Raw genomic sequence first — 15,730 nt, 5'->3', positions numbered from 1 at the left:
GGTGTCCTCTTGCTAAGAATAACCCCATGAACCTCAGCCAGCAAAGCAAGAATTTCATCATTGGTTAAACCACATCTGAAATACTCCTCAATTTGTTTATAATCCATTAATAGGAGAAAAATCTGTGTTTTCCTGGTTAGACAGATCAAATGGAATACTGTGTAAATCTCACTAAGGACAGCATGTCTGCTTTTTTGGAAAAATCGAAATTATGACTTTGAAAGTCGAAATTATGACTTCCTGTTGGTCTTTTTTTAATAATAGTGGAAAAGTCGAAATTATGACTTTAAAAGTCGAAATTATGACTTTGAATCTCATAATTATGACTTTGAATCTCATAATTATGACTTTGAATCTCATAATTATGACTTTAAAAGTCGAAATTATGACTTTAAAAGTCGAAATTATGACTTTGAATCTCATAATTATGACTTTGAAAGTCGAAATTATGACTTTGAATCTCATAATTATGACTTTAAAAGTCGAAATTATGACTTTGAAAGTCGAAATTATGACTTTGAATCTCATAATTATGACTTTAAAAGTCGAAATTATGACTTTGAAAGTCGAAATTATGACTTTGAATCTCATAATTATGACTTTGAAAGTCGAAATTATGACTTTGAATCTCATAATTATGACTTTGAATCTCATAATTATGACTTTAAAAGTCGAAATTATGACTTTGAATCTCATAATAATGACTTTGAATCTCATAATTATGACTTTGAATGTCGAAATTATGACTTCCTGTTGGTCTTTTTTTTTTTTTCATGGCGGAAATGGGCTTCCATATTTTGGTCACTAACATTTAACACGCATGAAACTCAAAATTTTGACTTGCTTCCAGCTTCAAACAACCAGAACTACTGCTTCTCCGCAGGTTAATCGCAGTACTGATACAACTTCTACACTTTGAATCTGTCTGTATCAAACATACGCCAAAGATTTTATTTTAGCAGAAAAGGCTTTTGACTAAACTGTTACTTGTGTTAGCCACTCTAGCACAAAGTACAGGTAGTCAATCAACCATCGCTGTGTAGGGTAGCGCTGATTAATAATGGGGAAATAAATATCATATTGCTCGTAATGAGGGACGCAGGCGGTTGCTACTTACAATGCGTGTGCCTCCAATATTGGGGGTTTGGGGGGGTGACGTTCCCTCTAACTCCCCCCGGTTCCTACGCCTATGCTTGGTTGTATATCACAAGGCGGGGTACGCCTTGTGATTTCTTTCACATTCTGCTGCACGTTGGTGTGCCAGACGTAACCGACAGCATCCGGTTTAGAACTTTCAAAATAAAAGCTCCTCCAGACTCAGTATAGAACGGACATATATAATTATTTCTTCGGAGTTTCCAGGAAATCCGGAGCTCGCGGACTGGCTGGAGCAGAGGAGAGCAGCAGCAGAGTCAAGGCATCCAAGCAAAAGCAGCTGTTAGCTTGGATTTAAATTAGAACATGGCAATGGTGGCTTTAGAAAGGAGTGACTGGAAAAGTATGGATTGTAGCGAAGAGGAAGAGATGGGTGATCAAAATGAAGGGAAAGAGTGGGAAAAGGTGGGGAAGGGTGGTAAGAAACAGCGAGCCGCTGAAAGAAAGAGGAAAAAGCGAAGTGAAGAAAGTACAGAAGGTACTGAAGACATTGAGGGGAAAAACAGAAGAATTAAAAAATCCAACTAAGATTTGATGAAGATGAATTGATTAAGAAGATTGATCCACTTAAGTTAACAAAAGCACTTAAAGCGCATGTGGGAGAAATAAACATGCTAAAATACTGAGAGATGGAAATCTCCTGATTGGATGTAATTCAGAAGATCAGGTGGAAAAGGCAAAGAAACTTGGGTGGGTGTGTAAAGTCAAAGTTAGAACAGTTGTTAGAGTGGGTGAAAAAAGAAATAATGAAAGTAAAGGAATTATCACAGGAATGCCTCTAAGTGTAAATATGAAAGATTTAGTTGGGAATTTGAAAGAAAGAAAGAAAGAGGGAAGTAAAATCGCAAGAAGGATGACGAAGGGCCCAGAGAAAGTTGAGACAGAAACTGTGTTGTTGGAGTTTGAGTCAAAAGAAGTATCAAAGGAGGTTTTCTTTGGTTTGATAAAATTTAGTGTCAGTGAATTTGTGCCTAAACCAATGAGGTGTTTCAACTGTCAGGAATTTGGCCATGTTGCAAAAATGTGTAAAGGAAAAAGGAGAACATGAAGACATAATGAAGATCATCCAGTTAAGAAAGTATTAGAAAATTCTTGGGAAAGAGGAAATAAACAAATGAATAGTTTTGGGTGGATTGGGGATGACATAGCAAAAACGTTCATTGTATATAACAAGGAATTTAGTCCAACAGTTTTGTGGCCTTTGAGACCTACATGGACATGGAAATATATTAATATAGATAGATCATTATTAAATATTAAGAAAAGAAATATAACAGATATCTGTCAAGAATTTTATAATAAAATACAGAAAAATTATAATGACTATTTGCAAATTTACAGTGGTGTGAAAAAGTGTTTGCCCCCTTCCTCATTTCCTGTTTTTTTGCATGTTTGTCACATTTAAGTGTTGCGGAACATCAAACCAATTTAAAAAATAGTCAAGGACAACACAAGTAAACACAAAATGCAATTTGTAAATGAAGGTGTTCATTATTAAAGGTGAAAAAAAATCCAAACCATCATGGCCCTGTGTGAAAAAGTGATTGCCCCCCTCGTTAAAATATACTATAACTGTGGTTTTTAACACCCGAGTCCAATTTCTCTAGCTACACCCAGGCCTGATTATTGCCACACCTGTTTTCAGTCAAGACATTACTTAAATAAGAGCTGCTTGACACAGTAAAGTCCACCAAAAGATCCTTGAAAGCTACACATCATGCTGAGATTCAAAGAAATTCAGGAACAATTGAGAAAGACAGTAATTAAGATCTATCAGTCTGGAAAGGGTTATAAAGCCATTTCCAAAGCTTTGGGAATCCAGCGAACCACAGTGAGAGCCATTATCCACAAATGGTGAAGACATGGAACAGTGGTGAACCTTCCCAGGAGTGGCCGGCCGCCCAAAATTACCCCAAGAGCGCAGCAACGACTCATCCAAGAGGTCACAAAAGACCCCACAACAACGTCCAAAGAACTGCAGGCCTCACTTGCCTCAGTTAAGGTCAGGGTCCTGGCCTCCACCATCAGAAAAAGACCGGGCAAAAATGGCCTGCATGGCAGAGTTCCAAGAAGAAAACCACTGCTGAGCAAAAACAACATTAAAGCTCGTCTCAATTTTTCCAAAACACATCTTGATGATCCCCAAGTCTTTTGGGAAAATATTCTGTGGACCGATGAGACAAAAGTGGAACTCTTTGGAAGGTGTGTGTCCCATTATGTCTGGCGTAAAAGGAACACTGCATTTCAGAAAAAGAACATTATACCAACAGTAAAATATGGTGGTGGTAGTGTGATGGTCTGGGGCTGTTTTGCTGCGTCAGGACCTGGAAGACTTGCTGTGATAAATGGAACTATGAATTCTGCTTTCTACCAAAAGATCCTGAAGGAGAATGTCCAACCATCTGTTCGTGAACTCAAGCTGAAACGAACTTGGGTTCTGCAGCAGGACAATGATCCTAAACACACCAGCAAGTCCACCACTGAATGGCTGAAGAAAAACAAAATGAAGACTTTGGAGTGGCCTAGCCAAAGTCCTGACCTGAATCCTATTGAGATGTTGTGGTATGACCTTAAAAAGGCCGTTCATGCTCGAAAACCCTGTAATGTAACTGAATTAGAACAATTCTGCAAAGGTGAGTGGGCCAAAATTCCTCCAGAACGCTGTAAAAACTCATTGCAAGTTATCGCAAACGCTTGGTTGCAGTTGTTGCTGCTAAGGGTGGCCCAACCAGTTATTAGGTGTAGGGGGCAATCACTTTTTCACACAGGGCCATGATGGTTTGGATTTTTTTCACCTTTAATAATGAACACCTTCATTTACAAATTGCATTTTGTGTTTACTTGTGTTGTCCTTGACTATTTTTTAAATTGGTTTGATGTTCCGAAACACTTAAGTGTGACAAACATGCAAAAAAACAGGAAATGAGGAAGGGGGCAAACACTTTTTCACACCACTGTATACTGATGGCTCAAAAGATCCAAAAAAATGAAACAACCAGTGTAGTAGTGATTCCTGAATTAAAGATTAATATTTCAAAAAGAACCTCAAATTATCTCAGTGTATATGCAGTAGAATTATGTGCCATATTATTAGCTTTAGAATGGGTGGAGGATACTAATACAAATAAAATAATAGTTTGCAGTGATTCATTATCTGCATTGTTGAGTATTGAAAAGGGAAGTACAAATAATCATAAAAATATATTATATGAGATTATGATTGTTTATCAAAGATTATGTGAACAAAATAAAAATGTAATATTATTTTGGACTCCTGCTCTTGTGGGTATTTTGGGTAATGAAAGAGCAGATAGGTTGGCTAAGGAGGCTATTAAAAAAGAAGATATTGATATGCCAATAAAGTTATCGAAATCTGAAGGCAAAAGTATAGTTTAGAGAGAAAGTAAGACGATATGGAAAATTAGGTGGGATAATGAAATAAATGGAAGGCATTTGTATAAGATACAAAATACAGTTGATGTAGAAAGGATTAGAAGAATAAACAGGAGGGAGGAGATAATTATAAATAGAATAAGAACCGGTCAGAGTTTTTTAAATGGAACTCTTTTTAAGATGGGGAAACATCTTACTGGTTTATGTAGTTGGTGTGATGATGTAGAAACAATGGAACATGTTTTTATTAGTTGTAGAAAATATGCAGATCAAAGAAGATTATTAAAAACTGAATTAGGTTTTAATAGGGAATTGAAATTTGAGAATGTGGTTGATCAGTTAAATGATACTGAGGGGAAAAAGAAGATCTTTCGTTTTTAAAAAAATACTGGGATCATTATGAGAATTTGAGGTTCAGACACTAGGATCCAATAGATGGCAGTAATAAAACAATAATGGATGTAAGCTGCCGTAAAAATCTAAAGAAGAAGAAGAAGAAGAAGAAGAAGAATTATTTCTTCCGCGGCCCGGTGGTTGGGGACCACTGCTTTAGGGTTTTATAACTCTTCACTCACATAAGGGGCGTTTCCCTAGCAGCACTTGAAGGCAGCTTAGTGTAAATAGAGCTCATTTTTGTTCCGCCTCAGGCATTCGTAGCAAACAACTACATAGGATAGGGTAGCGAAGATGAAGGACAACAGTCTGCCTAGAATCGTGGTGATTCTCCTTTCTGCAGTGGTTTACGTCGCTGTTCTGGTCATTAACGCATTGGCTGGAGCAGGCAGAGGTAAATTCAGCAATCTGTCTCATCTCGGTTCGAGCTTCTCTCTACGTTCATATATAGAGTTTACCTTTTAAGTGGCACCATGTGTGGAAGTGGATCCGAAATTTTTAAAAAGTAGTTTATATTTTTCATCTGCACCCTTACTGTTACAAAACGTATCGAGAGTGTAGGAAAGAAGGGAAGGGATTCTGCTTCGGTTTCTGGCAACTTCTGCCGGTGATTTCCTGTTCCCTAAAACACCAATCGTTTCTATTTGTCACTGACCAGAAGTCCATGTTAAAACTGTGTAGCGTTTAATGCTTTATAATTCTACAAATGTATTTAATGACCGGAGCCATTATTTCGAAATATTTTTGGCACTTTGAGCGAAATGATTTTAGAAGTGGAAATGAGTTAGTTCTCCCTGTCCTGTCCCCTCTACTCCACAAGGGTACTGTGAGAAAATGGCTAACATTCCATCATTCGTTATCAGAGTGGCATAAAAGCCAAAAATGTGGAAGGAGACTTTCTTTCTCACTTTACTGTGGTGCGGACAAAATTGATCGAGTATGAAAAAGATAAGCAGGATAAGGGATACTGAGGGGTTTAGATAATTCAATTTGCACGTTTTTGTTTATTTGTTTTTGTTTCTTTATTTAAAAAAGACAATTAAAAACAAAAGACACAACAGCAGAATGTAAAAGTGTGGGTTAGTATTTGGTGTGGGTTAGGAATAAGGCCAATAGTCCTAAATTCTTAAAGACTATATAGGCCTATTTGAAGACGCTGTCATTCCTAAGGCATGACTGAGTTCCTCAGGCAGCTTGCTCAAGATCTTTGGTAAATATTCATACATCTGTTCCTCATCTGTGTGAACCTGGATCCAATAATTCTTCAGACAATCTCAGTCAGCCTATTGACACAGATGGAGCCAAATATTCAGATACAGAAGGTGGAAAAAATACAAAGAACCAAATGTTATGCTGAGTTTAAAGACTAGTAGGGATCTAACAAAAACAGAATAAAAGGAGAAATTTGGCTCCCTTGTTTCTGATTAATTCTGACAGCTGAGTCCTGTACTATCTGGAGCTATTTGTTGGCTGTTTCCTTAAGATAACTGAAGAGACTTTTGCAAAAGTCAAGACTTTATAAAAAGTATTTAAAAAAAACTAAGAATAAAGAGTTATTTAATAGTTTAGAAGATCTTGGTATAAACCCACCTAGTAATGTTTGCTGCATTTTCAAGTTCGGCTTCTGGAAAGAGGACCTTCATAAAATGCTAGTTGAAAGTCGAGAATAAATGCCTGTCTGGTTCAGAGATGTGAATTGTAGACATCCTCATCAGCAATTCTCAACATTCAGTGAGGCCATTTTACATAAGTAAGGACAATTTCTTTAAAATATTGTATTATTATTGTATTGCATTTGGATGAATGTTACTGATACTTTCAGGCTTGAAACTTGTGTTGATTTTGCTGAAGCTGAAAAACAACACTTGAATGTTAGAGTTGTCACTTGTGGGGGTAAGGAGCATATTTGCTGACATAGCAATTTTTTTTATAACAAATTCCTTTTAAACATTTAGTGGTGTACTTCCTTTGTCCAGTAACCAGGTGGAAATGTAAAGAGTGCAGCCAGTGTGCAGCAATCCATGCTTTACATTTGAGGTTTTTTAACTTTTTCTTATGCTTCGCTTCTTGAATATTTTATTTAACTACAGAATGACCGATGTTTGTTTTGTATTGGACAAATGATATTCACACTGTGCAATTATTTGCAGAGCTTATAGATGTACAGGTTTGCTTGTGCAATGCTGTTACCTGCTAATTTTACATAAAATCAAGAAAATTATTTTTTTTTAAACCCTGACCATCCTCTTCATAAGTCTGTTTCTAGCCAGAGGTTTCTTTGAATTTGCGGTAATACAGACTGTTACACTATTTTTTTTCTGTCCGTGGTCATCAGCACATACAATAACACTTTGAAGAATTTTGAATTGCATTATGATGACATTTCTCTTTTCCATTTAATTTCTTTTCCATTCCCATTTTCCTTTCAGGGTGGCAATAGCTCTGTTACTTTCATTAAGATTGTATCATTTTTCAAACTTTCATTCCTTGCTTTCTGGGGAAATATTTGCTTTTTTATCTTTAGTTATGCTGAAATAGTCAAATCAAATTTAATAACGTTGTCATTCCAAATGAATAAATGTTAAAAAATGATATATCTGTGTTGGAATGTTATGTCATACGGGTGCATCAGACACAGGAGCCTGGTGAGGGACTTTGTTGTCTGGTGCTATAGAAACGGCCTATAGCTAAACACTTCCAAGACAAAGGAACTCGTCATTAACTTCAGGAGGGATAGGGACAGAGGCAGTCCACAACCAGTTCTGATAGGACGGGAGGAAGTAGAGGTTGTGCAGACCTATAAATATCTTGGCCTGTGGCTGAACAACAAGTTGGACTGGAAAAGCAAAACCAAGCAGCTTTATAAGCAAGTTCAGACCAGGAGATCCTTTAAAGCTGTGGAAAGCTGCTGGGGTTGTTTTTACTAGTCTGTTGTTGCCAGCGTACTGTTATATGTTGTGGTATGCTGGGGTGGAAGCATCTCTAAGGCAGACCTTTCCAAGCTGGAGAAGCAAATGAGATGACCTGGCTCAGTGGTTTGCACAAGGCTTGACTCTGGCATGAGTGGCAGAGAGGAGAACATTACAGAAACTTGAGGCTATTATGAACAATGCCAGCCACCTTCTGCATACTCATCAGCAGCCAAGAAAGCAGGTTCTGTGGGAGACTGCTTCTTCCAAAGTGCAGGACCAACAAACTAGGTGCAATGAAACTCTTGAACTCCTCACTAGAGGAGTTCAAGAGTACAATAAAAACAGGGACTATAGCATTGGTCTGTGAATGTAAATATATATATATATATATATATATATATATATATATATATATATATATATATATATATATATATATATATATATATATATATATATTATTTAACGTATTGTTTGATGTGTTGGTGCTGTGTGGGAGACTGAACTGCAGTTTCCCTGAGGGTAAATCCCAAAGCAATGAATAAAGTTTTATCTACCTATCCATCATCTATTATCCATCTATCTCTCTAAAATGTTAGCATTTATGAGACCCCTGAAGGCTTGGCAGATATGCAGGGTTACTGATGGTGCTCGTCCAACATTGATACACGTTTGTGTCCTTCTCAAATGTATTCAATTAGCCATATTTTTCTTTCTCATAAGCAAGGAAGACATAGTGCTGCATCACTCTAACTTCACAGAGGGTGAAAACTGATCACCCTGATGCTTCCTCTTGCTTCTGTATAAAGCAAAATGACTTAAAATGTTTAAACAGTTTGAAACGTAAGTTCAGTTTACCCTGAAAGATACTTAAAGGGACATTTTTTAAAGTTATGATCAAACTGGGGTCTGTTATTGGCCGTGAATATAACTGTTGTAACTGGATTGAACCAGATTGAAGTTAAGGGCTTAAATTGGGCCTGTTGGATTTGATATTTCTTCTGGTGATTTGGCACTGTATGAATTAAACTTTGGATGTTAATGTTGACTGTCGTTTGTCTTCAGGTCCCTTTCACTTCAGTACAGGCAATGTGTCTGCCCGCTATGATACAGACATTACTCCAGCTGGTTGGACCTTCTCCATCTGGGGAGTTATCTACACATGGCTCACCCTGATGGTCATTTACATCACTTTATATGTTTTCAGAGGGTAGGTAATATTGTAAGAGTTTTACTGAACATTTAAACATAACAACATAACTGAGCCTTATCTTTTTTTGAATAGGTCTTGGGCTCAGTGTCTGCTACCCTATGCCTTTTATTTCTCCTGGCTGTCCAATATGCTGCTGAACGTGACGTGGCTCATGCTGTGGGACAAGGAGTATGTCTTCTGCTTGTTACAGCAGCAATACATAGAGCACACATTCTCAAAACGTTCTAAAAGTGATTCATACCTCTGAAATACACTATATACATACCTCTGACAATAGCTTGTCAAATATTTTTTCCAGAATAACCAACATTGTCGATGTGAAAATCTGATTTCATTTTTGTATTAGCCACTTTCAATAAATCTGTCAAAAGCAGCTTTTAAAATCTGCTTATAAAAGCAGCCAGGGTCTCTGTCATAGCTGTACCCAGAACCTACCTACCAGAACACCTCAGACCTACAGTTTGTATGTGTGATAGATGTTTTCATGTTATTACTCCTTTTAAAAATCAGCATTCATCCTTAGAAATTAGCTATCCGTCATATCACTGTGACCACTGAAGTGAAGTGAAAACCATTACTTAATATTGGGAACCTGGTAGTAGGTAGGACTGATAGATTGACGTCAGAGAATGACGCATTTAGGTGTTTATTTCTGTTCACTTTAATGGTGCATTACAAAACTCACACAAGATGGTCTCTAAACAAATAATTAATGTTACTTGATTAAAATCATTGCCGTGTTGTAACTATAACATAAACCTACCGGCCATCTAGTTTAGAAGTTGCTAATCTAATTACATAATAAAAGCTGTTCATTTTCTACTTGTCTTGCAGGTTAATGCTCGCAGCTTTGGTTGTGTTGATGCTGATGGTCTTTACCAACTACAGTACCTTGTTCTTCGTTTGCTGTGCTACAAATTACTATGGACTGTGGTTACAGTCATACCATAGTAAGGATCTGGCCTGCCTCAGAATCCTGGTAGGTAGTGAATGCTCCAAACCTCTGTATTGAAAGATTTTGAGGTTAGCTGTGTGTGATCTGAATTCAAATGTTTTTGTACCTGTTCAGGTCCAGAACGGCTTGGCTGTTTATACCACATGGAGTTCTATTGCCTCTCTGCTCAATTTCTCTGTGGTTCTTCAACTGTGGGGTGTTGACAAGAGCACAGCAGCAACCATTTCTTTGTGCATTCTTTTTGCAGAGTTGTTGGGATGGTAAGAGTCTCTCTATCCGCAGCTGTTTGTAGTTTGGAGTGACAGTGGCTCATCGAGGAGTACTATTACTTGTAATTAGAAAGGTGGGGTTTCAGTTTTATCTTCCTTCCCTGATGTTAATGTGCTCTTAATTCTAAGCCCCCTTGAGTACATCTGGGTGAATGTGGTAACTAAGTTCAGTCCATCTACCAATTATGTGTGACTTTCCCAGAAGCTCAATTTCTTGATCAGTTTCTTAACAGATTGTTTTGGTTCTCAGAAGAATAAAATTAGATTTAGGAAAGCACAGTAAACTTTGCTAACCTTTAAGCTTTAATCATTTTAGACTCATTTATTTCTGTGTAGGTTTGTCCTGGAAAACTGGGTGCTGGACCGCTGGGTGCGCAATATTCTGACAGTGTATCCTGTGGTTATTGTGGCTCTGGTTGGAATCATCTACAGGCATTCTAACCTGACTGACCCCACTCCAAACACTATTTTTATGGGTGAGTTTTGTTTATGTTTTTGCAATATACCAAACCCTATGACTCTCAAGTAATGAGATAAACTAAGCAGAAGTCTGTAAATGCAAAATAATTAGTCCTAATCTTTTGAGAAATAGAGTGGGTTTAATGCAGTGTTCCCCAACCTTTTTTATTACCACGGACCAGTCAAGACTTGGCAATTTTGCTGCGGCCATTTTTTAATTTTTTTGCCCCTTTTTTCTCTTTACAACAATCTTACAACGTCCTGCAGTGTGTGGTGTGTTGAATATGCTCTATCTAAAATCTGGCATATTCAAGACGTATTCAACATTGTCTTGGTCCGATTAGCGCAGCCTGTGGGGTTTTCCCTGACTGGGAGAGAGAACGCAGCCTGTTGAATGTAACAGGTAGCCAATCAGAAAGCGCGGTGACGTAAGAATGGAGGGGAATTCCAAACAGTTGACATAGCACAACTGAGTCCGGTGGACATCAGAGGTGATATGTGGAAATGTTTATTAATATATGTAAAGGTCATTTTTATATATGTTTATTATATATTTTTATGTTTATTCGGTTAAAAATATTAACTACGAAAAAACATAACTCACCTTCAAATCATAGTGCAGTAAATAAAGCGGCTGGTCCCGCCGTCTTTTATCAAATGTCTTTTCTTTTTGTTAGTCTTTTATCGCTTAAAATGAGTCCACAAACTATCACTACTGCTTCTATATCGTCATCCGTGCTTGATTCACGGATGGCGAATCAAGCACGATATGGTATCTTTGGGGTTTTACTGGATTTTCTTCTGGAATTGGGATGTCCTTGAGTGGAATCGGTTTGTGTGTGGTGTGTTGCAGCTGCCATGTGGCTGGACACATGAACCGATCGAACTTGTTGTACTTTTATCGGGTCGTGTCGTGTGTGGTCACAGAAGTTTGTAAAATCGGCCGACAATCCTTAAATCTTGCCGGGTCAACCAGACCTAAAACTCACAAGCTCTACTCCTCTCATCTTGTCTCGACCACTGCCCTAACCGGTCTCTGACTGAACGCTATGGTAATGTTTACATATCCCTTCAAAATAAGACACAGATGCGCCACAAAAACAAACATTTTACTTTCGTGAAAGTTTTAACTCACGATAACGACTAATGGGAGCCCTGAGCTTGTTTCTCTGCTACGAGAACGGTCCCTTCTGGGAGTGATGAGAGGCAATGACACCTGAAATGTTTCTTATGCACAGGGTGCTTGGTGTCTACGTAACGAAGCAGTTTGATGGCTTCATTGGAAATCCCTTACCGGGATAAATCCATTCTCCTGTCTCTAATCTGTGCTTTTTCCCCTTCGCAAAATTTTTTTCCAAAGACATCTGATCTGTTTCCTACTATTTTTTGCTGCTTGTGGGCTCAATGTTGGCGCGCAAGACGTAACCGAGAATCCGGTTAAAGGATTTACAAAATGTTTTATTTTTTTTCCCCACTTTTTTCTCCCAAGAGTTTTTACGGCGCTAGTGGCTCGTATTTTTGTGACAGTAGGCAGACAGGAAAGCGGGTGAGGAGAGGGGGGGAAGACATGCGGCAAGGGTCGTTGGGACCGGGAGTCGATCCCGCGACGTCCGCGTCGAGGACTGAGGCCTCCAAGCATGGGGCGTGCTAACCTCCTGCGCCGCCACAGCACGCCCCAGAATTTTCAAAATAAAAGATCCTCCAGACTCAAATAATACATAAAACGGAAATATTTATTTTTTCTACGGCCTGGTACCAATTGGTCCACGGACCTGTACGGGTCCGGGGGTTGAGGATCAATGGTTTAATGGTTTTAGAGACAATTCCAAGATTAAGATGGCTGGAGCTGTGCCTTTACAGGGTTTCCCGCCAGGCTAAGCATAAATTGTTTTTATTCTTAGGAGGAAACTAATAATAATAAAAAATTTAAAAATCACTTTTCTTTTCTTTTTTTTAAGCCGGATTGCAAGCGTCTCTGTTCTGAGCATTTCACTGGCAGAGCAGATTTATTCCTAAAAGATGGGTTTATAGAAGTTACGTTTACAGTTGATTCATTTAAAGCTGGGAGAGTGGACCAGCTTTGAACGCATCAGTTGGTGCCTCTGCAGGCTCGGAACTCTAATGAGCACATGGAACACAATTTGTGTTACTCCAATTTCTCTCAGTTTAAGAGAAACAAGGACAACAGGCAACTTGGTCTCCATGCGCCACTTACTGGTGAAACACTGTTACTACACCCACTCTCATTAACCCCTGTTAACGGGGCTTAACAGGGGTTATTTGCCGTTAACCGGGGTTAATGGCAAATAAAATTGCTTCTTATCATAACCCCATAAACATTTAAAGAAAAGTGTGGTCTCTCTTCCCTCCCCCACTTTTGTGGGCACCCACCAGTGGGTATCACATCTTTATGGATGAACCAGTTTAACAAGCTGTTCAGGTTACTGACATGACACATCTTGAAACAGCGATGTTGAAACAAGTCTGTCATTCCTTTAGTTTTCACACCATGACTGCATAATTTGTGTATATGTTTTTCTGAGATGGATTTGCTTTTCTCAATGAAGGAAATCTGTAGGGTTTTTCCACAGCCAGCTGTGGCACAGTTCCCAGATGAGGAAGGCGCAGTGCTGTTACCTTGAGGAAAATCTTGGGGGTTTTGAAAATAACTTTTTAAAACTTGTTTATGCCTTGATAGCAAAGCCTTAATCATGCCTAATTTATATCGATCATAAAATGTTTATTTTAGATAAAAGTGATACCCTGATTTTGATATAATTTTACCATTTTTTGTTTTGCTTTGTTAGTGGTACAACTGGTGGTAGCCTGCATCCTGTTTGTTTCACGAGTCTGCTCAGTCATCTGGAGGAACAAGTGGCGGCCTCTACACTCATCAGGTTCAGCCCGACTAATTGTGTCCCCACTTGATGGTCACAAGTTTGGGATCTTTAACTAAGAAAACTGTTTTCTAACAATCTACTTCACCTGTTACACATGACAATGTCAGAGATAAAATTGACTTTTGCTTGACTTAGTTTTTATAAACAGCTCTTCTTTAGCTCCTATTAAACATTAAACTATGTTTCTCAGTAGAATTGTATGAAATCTTAATCAGTCATTATTATAACCATAGCCTAATTACTCTTCCAACATTTTACTACATGTACCACTTTATAATGGTTTTGAAGGCATTTATATAATTTGATCCAAATTATTTTACACATAAAACTGCTTTATGTATTACACTTCTAAAGTTTTCATATTTGTTTCTTTATGTTTACTATAGTGGAATAGAGTTTAACAGTACATTAAGTTTTCAAGCTTTTTAAAACCATAAAAAACATGTTTTTTATGGGTTTTCAGGTTGATTTCTATTGTACAGCACATTGTGATTTTATGTCTATGAAAACACTTTATAAATAAACTTTACCTACTTACTTTTCAGCCCTTTTTGATGTGCCTGTTAAGTCATTTTGTTAACACATTTTGCTATAGGGATGGACATTTAAAGCTAATGCCACACGCTTTGTTAATAGCCATGAGCCTTTATAGTAAAGGTTAAAAACTTCTCACTCCTTCTGATTTAAGACTACACTTCATAAAGTAGTCAAACAAAACTTGCTGCAAGCAAGGACCTGGCAATTTATCAATTTTAGGAATTATCTCTACTGTAAAAAATACTTTACCTTACTTGCAAGCACTGCAGTAAAAACAAATTATCCTGACCAATTGGAAATGTGAAGAGTCACCATCTGCAAGCGAATAGATTGTAGAGCTGATTTCTTATAACAAGCCTGAAATGATTTTGTATAACGTGAGAGGGAAATTAGCTACAAGTAAATATGGTTATTTATGGTGTTTCAGATTGAAATAAGATTGTTTAACAACAAAAAAATTGATTATTTATGTCCCATACCCAATACTTGCACTTCCAAACTTGTCCCATCCCATTGTGTCCTTCAAATGCGCATTGAGGTTTGAGTGTGTAGCATAGATATAGTAAAGGCCCGGTCCCAGCACTTGCACTGCCCCACTCAAAAAATAAAATTTATATGTATAGTCTGTGTATTTTTGTTTTCATCATTGGAGATATTTCACTTGTTGAAATACTTCAACGTAATCAGTAGAGTGAAACAAAAATTATTTCAATACTTTAGAAAACTGATTTTATTTTTTTTCCTTTTAATGTGTAAAAGTACACATTAAAATATATTAACATTGAATTAGTAGTTGGCTGCTACCAAGTGGTAGTATTTTTGCCTTGCAGCAAGAAGGTCCTGGGTTCGATTCTTGGCCTGGGGTCTTTCTGCACGGAGTTCTCCCTCTGCATGCGTGGGTTCTCTCCAACAGCTTCCTCCCACAGTCCAAAAACATGACTGTTAGGTTAATTGGTCTCTCTAAATTCTCCTAGGTGTGAGTGTGTGTGTGTGTGTGTGCGTGTGCGCATGTTTGTGTGTCCTGTCTGTGTCTGTGTTACACTGTAACAGACTGGCAACCTGTCCAGGGTGATCCCCACCTCTCGCCCGGAACATTAGCTTGAGATAGCACCCCTCCCGATCCCACTAGGGATAAGGGTGTTAGAATATGGATGGATGCATGAATCAGCAGTCTGCAGCTTGACTAATTATAGACATGATTTTCAGGTATTACTCGGGGGGGCTAAAAGTTTTTATGTGGCTAAAAGTTATGTGGGAGGTTCATATGGAACCCAAGAATCTTTCTGATTTAATTTCATTACTCAATCATTCTAAAATTCATATAAGTAATATATGTTACATTAGGTTGCTGGACAATTTGACTTTGCCATTCATCTTTGATTGAATTTGCTAAATAATATGCCATCTTACCTTTCACTATATTAATGTACTTCAACTCCAGTTTTGATATTTTTGTCCATTCTCAAAACATGATGTATTACATCTTTCATCGGACTGATATGTGGTGCCATCTTAAATTTAATGGAATTCATAAAGTAAATGTG

At 37.8% G+C, this 15,730-nt stretch overlaps 1 protein-coding gene across 1 annotated transcript; it reads left to right on the top strand.

Annotated features, from left to right (window-relative positions):
- The first annotated feature begins 5,028 nt into the window (after window positions 1–5,028).
- Window positions 5,029–14,193, top strand: si:dkey-29d8.3 (uncharacterized protein LOC556220 homolog). Its single transcript, XM_044134832.1, has 7 exons — window positions 5,029–5,335; window positions 8,919–9,063; window positions 9,139–9,234; window positions 9,901–10,045; window positions 10,136–10,281; window positions 10,627–10,766; window positions 13,557–14,193. Exons 1-7 carry the CDS (start codon window positions 5,236–5,238, stop codon window positions 13,703–13,705), a joined length of 921 nt encoding a protein of 306 aa, XP_043990767.1. The 5' UTR covers window positions 5,029–5,235; the 3' UTR covers window positions 13,706–14,193.
- The last annotated feature ends 1,537 nt before the right edge of the window (window positions 14,194–15,730 follow it).

This window comes from Gambusia affinis, linkage group LG12 (assembly GCF_019740435.1).
Source record: "Gambusia affinis linkage group LG12, SWU_Gaff_1.0, whole genome shotgun sequence".
Classification (NCBI taxonomy): domain Eukaryota; kingdom Metazoa; phylum Chordata; class Actinopteri; order Cyprinodontiformes; family Poeciliidae; genus Gambusia; species Gambusia affinis.
Note: the sequence above shows the minus strand (reverse complement) of the source record. Positions and strands in the feature narration are given on the sequence as shown.